Below are 5000 nucleotides of genomic sequence, written 5' to 3'. Positions count from 1 at the left end.
ACAATCCAGGCTTTGTTAACGAGATGTAAGTAGAAGTTACGACCGATGCGGCTAAATCTCATTCTCTCCTCTGTTTCTCGCACTCGTTTTCTCTGACCTAATTCCAGTTTTCCTTTTTAATTGTTTTACGTAACTTTAAGGCAGATTATGTAATGAGAACATATGCGTGGGTCGCATGAAGGGATTTATTTCAAGAGAGAAAAGAGAGTTATGAATGCAGTTAGTTCAGTTAATTCCTTTTAAGGAAAAGAGATGACAAGAGTGGAAATTCATATTACGTTCCATGAAGACGATAGCCATCATAAATTTTCCGAGATATCACGGAATGTGAATAAACTTTCAGTTTTAAGTCTCCTGAAAAAGATCATTAACATTTCTATCAAATTAGACGTCCTGCCTCTGGCCGAACCAACCACTGGTAGAGAGGGAAGTACGAAAGAGAAGAAAAAATAAGAAGAAACTTTGGAATCGTGTCTTATCACTTCGAAGTCCCGATCATGTCTGCTCTTCAAGTATGAGAAGCAAGAGGGTGAAGGCTGACACTTTTTTTCTTCTTTTCCGAACACGTGTAATAATCTCGAGCCGAGACGTGTGCGGCGAAAGGCCCTTCAGATATCGAGAGTGAAGTGCAGCGTTTCGCAAGATGTATCTTGTCTCTGACTGATAATGCATTTGAACAGTGTCCGTCGCTTCGTTACTCGCGTGTTCCTTAGTATCGAGTCACGGTCTAGAATGATCTACTAATAAGCATAAACAGAAGGGTTTATTGGCAATTTCGTGTGGCTCGAGTTCCTCACGTTCTTTAATATTTAACGGATTCAGTCTGCGTTTATCGCTCCAATATCTCAAAGAGGTGGAACGCGCGTCACTCCTTGAGGGGAAGGTCGGTCATTGACCCGCCATTCCCGGGATCGGAATTAGGTGACTTTTCTCCAAGACGAATAATAATATATTCTTTTTTAGTAGAACAGGAATTATAGACTTGTTGGTAAAAAAAAATTCCCTTATCAAGAAAATCAGAACGTGTCACCAACCAGCAGAACAATACATTTTCTTAGACGGTAGAAATCTTAAACTAGACTTACCTTTTTCCCCGCAAGGCCCACACGCACAGAACAACAACGCTGCTCCCGGGAACCGCCGAGAACCCTGCAGAAGACGAACACCTCGAGGACTCACCTGTTAGTCTTGGAGAAGGAGGTCGTCTTGAGCTTCATCGGTCTGAAGTTAGGTGACGTGGGTAAGGCAGGGGATACGCCTGGGGCGATGAAGGTGTCATGCCGGGGCAGGGGACGGGGCACGATCCTCTGTTCCGTCTGGGGCGTGCTCGGAGCGGACTTGGCGGTCCCGGGTCTGTCGGAAAGACTCATTCGTCACTACTAGGCCTATGCACGGATGCCTCACTATTTCATCCAACAAGGTCTCCTTTGTCTAAGCAGAAAAAATACATAAATAAGAGAGGCAACTGGAACAAGAAAAATGACTAACATGGCTAATGGACTATACTAGTTAAGCAGTTCCATGCAAGGATTTATCGATATCCCTGTAAGGATTGGGAGAAGGATAAAAAGGATTCATAAAGGATATAAATCAGAAAAATGAGATTAGCTTCCGGATGTCCGTGTTCTTATATGGCCGGGAACGTTTTTTTTTTAATGTAAATGATGGGTACATTCTCTTGTACCTACATTGATTAAAAATACACCAACGTTGCTTTACGCAGAATTTAAAAACTATTACAAAAATACCACGTGAACAAATAACAAACGTATTCAACTATATATATAATGGACCAATCCATATCAAATACCGAGTTACTTTTTTATCCCTTTCCTTTGATTTTCAACCAACTGCATTGAACTGACAACACCATGCCAGTTATCAAGAATGAAATACGTCACCATACGCCATTCGATAACCAAGGAAAGAAGCTCTTGCAAAGAACAAGTGAAGAGAAATCGGGCAACGGCAGAAGTCATTTCCACACAAGAGGTGCTGCTGCTCTGAGGCCACCGAGCACCGCCAACAAGAGAGCCTCAAGTTGATTCCAAGTCAAAGGTACGGGCGCTTAGGAGGAAACAAGTGGACAGATGCTTTTATTTTGGTGCGACTGTGATGTGTAAAGGTGAAACCCGAAATATGTAAAATTATGCATATTATATATATATATATATATATATATATATATATATATATATATATATATATATATATATATATATATATATATATATATATATACGTAGCATAGTTTTTAAGAAAGGGTGAGGAAGAAAAACGTAAAGGGAAAGGGGAAGCGAAGGAAAGAAAAAGAGAGAGAGAGAGAGAGAGAGAGAGAGAGAGAGAGAGAGAGAGAGAGAGAGAGAGAGAGAGAGAGAGAGAATTCACAAACAGCAAAGAGGCAATGAACAGCCAGAAGGATAGACAAATAACTGAGATGACCATTAAAAATCGGGCAGGATAGTTATATAAGCCAGGTTTCCTTATCCATAGCGGTTCATACATTACAGTAACAGCAATATAGCATTCCATAATTCCTGTAACCTGCATTTTGCAACAGAAGGAAGCCATTCTTGGGCGCAGCATTATCCTGGCCAGCGTGATGTGCATAAAGTACAAAAATATTTCTCTTTTGTAACAACCATGTCGCATTATCCTTCCTTTACGAGTGGGTATAGCAAGATTGAGGCGTACAGGCAGATCATAAGCAGAAAACGGATTTGTTGCATAGATTCCTGTATTTCACAAGAGAAGGAGAGAGAGAGAGAGAGAAAAAAAAAATGAAAGTATTGATATGGTACAGTTGAACTATACAATGTACTTCCTATAATTATACAAACAAACACCAAGACGAGGAGAAGATCTCGGTCAACTTCTGACGTCTTTCAAGAGCAATTCTGACGGAAGGTCTTGGTGCCTCAGCACAGCTTACGAAGCGACGCAGAAGCGGAGGCAGTCCCGATGACGCACTTTCTCGGGTCGCACGGACACGCACGCACGCACGCACACTCGTTTACAGTGAGTTTGTTTCTCCGCACACCAGTCTCACTCTCCTTTTCTCTCCTCTCTCTCTCTCTCTCCCTCTTTCTTCTCCCCTTCTATCTTCTCACTACCTCTATCTTCCCCCCACCTTCTCTCTCTCTCCCTCTTTCTTAATCCCCCCCTCTCTCTCTCCCTCTCCCTCTTTCTTCGTCTCCCCCTCCCTCCTCCGCTCTCTCCCTCTTTTTTTCCTTTCCCCCCCCCCTCTCTCTCTCTCCCCCTCTTTCTCCCCCCCCCTCTCTCTCTCTCTCTCCCTCTTTCTCCCCCCCCCCCTCTCTCTCTCTCTCTCCCTCTTTCTTCCCCCCCCCCTCTCTCTCTCTCTCTCCCTCTTTCTTCTCCCCCCCCTCTCTCTCTCTCTCTCACTCGCTCTCGCTCCAGTAATATTTACCTTCTACAAATCACGATCGTAGTTTTACTAACCATTTCATCCCAGCAAGGGCAAGCAACTCAATTCTTAGTCCTGTTATTATAATAGCCACTAACAGTAAAATTATCAATTTAATCCGGTATTCTTGCCAGTAAGATGACTGAGTAATAATTTTCATAAACAACATAAATTATGATGTGAGGTTGATATGAGGATGATAACGACGATGCCACAGATAACTAATAGTGTTGCTACTAATTGTAATAATTGTAATAGTAATTTTGACGATGATGATAACAACAACGACGACAATAATCATACCATTAACAACACTCACAAAATTGAACCAACAACAGTCTTAGTAACAAAACAACCAATGCAAAGTCAGTGTCAAATAAAAGAGAAAAGAAAAAATCCAAGACCAAATGATGCTAACAACAGTGGCAATGATAATACACATCCGCAGAGGATAGGAACAGCCATCAGCAGCCAACCATCAGCAGCCATAGAAAACTGCAGCATTATAGCCTCAGGTGACAGCTTAATGGCCGTTATGGAAGGAATGGGAATCATGGAAACGGCCGAGAGTGGTGATGGCAGTGACGCAACGACCGCAACAATGGAACAATTTGGGTATGCAGACACACACACACACACGCACACACACACACACACACAAACAATGAGAAACTGAGAGGGAGATGAGAGGGTGAGAGAGTGAGGGTGAGAGTAAGAGTGAGAGGGAGAGATAGAGAGACGGGGAGATGGAGAGATGGAAAGACAGACAGACAGACAGAGAGAGATAGATAGAGAGAGAGAGAGAAAGAAAGAGAGATAGATAGATAGAGAGAGAGAGAGAGAGAAAAAGAGAGAGAGAGAGAGAGAGAGAGAGAGAGAGAGAGAGAGAGAGAGAGAGAGAGAGAGAGAGAGAGAGAGAGAGAGAGGAGGTTGAAGAGAGAGAGAGAGAGAGAGAGAGAGAGAGGAAAAAGATAGACAGAGAGAGAGAAAGAAGAAATAACGAGAGAGAGAGAAGGAGAAATAAAGAAGGAGAGATGAGGAAAGAGGAGAGAGGGAGGTAGAGAGAGAGAGAGAGAGAGAGAGAGAGAGAGAGAGAGAGAGAGAGAGAGAGAGAGAGAGAGAGAGAGAGAGAGAGAGAGAGAGAGAGAGAGAGAGAGAACAAAAGACTGGTATTGACGCGGCCGTTGGACCAACCCATCAAGAACTGGGAGAAGAGAAGTTTAGAAAGGAAGAGGCTTCAAGAGCGACGGTTGAGGAGCAGGAGGAGAGGGGAAGGAGAGGAGGAGAAGAGGAAGATGAAAATAGGAGAGGGAAATGAGGAGGAGGGGAAACGGAAGGGGAAGAAGAAGAGGAAAATAGGAGAGAGGAAAGAAGTGGAGCGAAAATAGGGGGAGGAAAGAAACAGAAAGAGGAGTAAACGGATGAGAACAGTAGTAACAACTTCACTGAAGTAGTAGCAAGAGTGGTGGTAGCAATAGCAATAGTAGTAAAACAGTAATTAATAGGTGGCACGTAATGACGCTTTTGCTGGGGGTGGGAAGGAGAGGAGTTGGGAGAGGGGCGAGGGGCGGGAGAA

The 5000-nt window shown here is 43.4% G+C and overlaps 1 protein-coding gene across 1 annotated transcript in view; it reads right to left on the bottom strand.

Annotated features, from left to right (window-relative positions):
• Positions 1–1175: 1175 nt before the first annotated feature.
• LOC147470982 (uncharacterized) overlaps positions 1176–5000 on the bottom strand; it is a 310208-nt gene continuing 306383 nt past the window's right edge. Inside the window, exon 5 of the mRNA XM_086541772.1 lies at positions 1176–1353. Within this exon, the coding sequence (XP_086397898.1) occupies positions 1176–1353 (178 nt within the window). The remainder of the gene's footprint in view (positions 1354–5000) is intronic.

The sequence above is a fragment of the Penaeus japonicus genome, unplaced genomic scaffold (assembly GCF_977035675.1).
Source record: "Penaeus japonicus unplaced genomic scaffold, GWHDUDI00000001_assembly GWHDUDI00000011, whole genome shotgun sequence".
Lineage (NCBI taxonomy): Eukaryota > Metazoa > Arthropoda > Malacostraca > Decapoda > Penaeidae > Penaeus > Penaeus japonicus.
The sequence above is the reverse complement of the archived record's forward strand: the minus strand, read 5'-3'. Positions and strand labels throughout refer to the sequence as shown.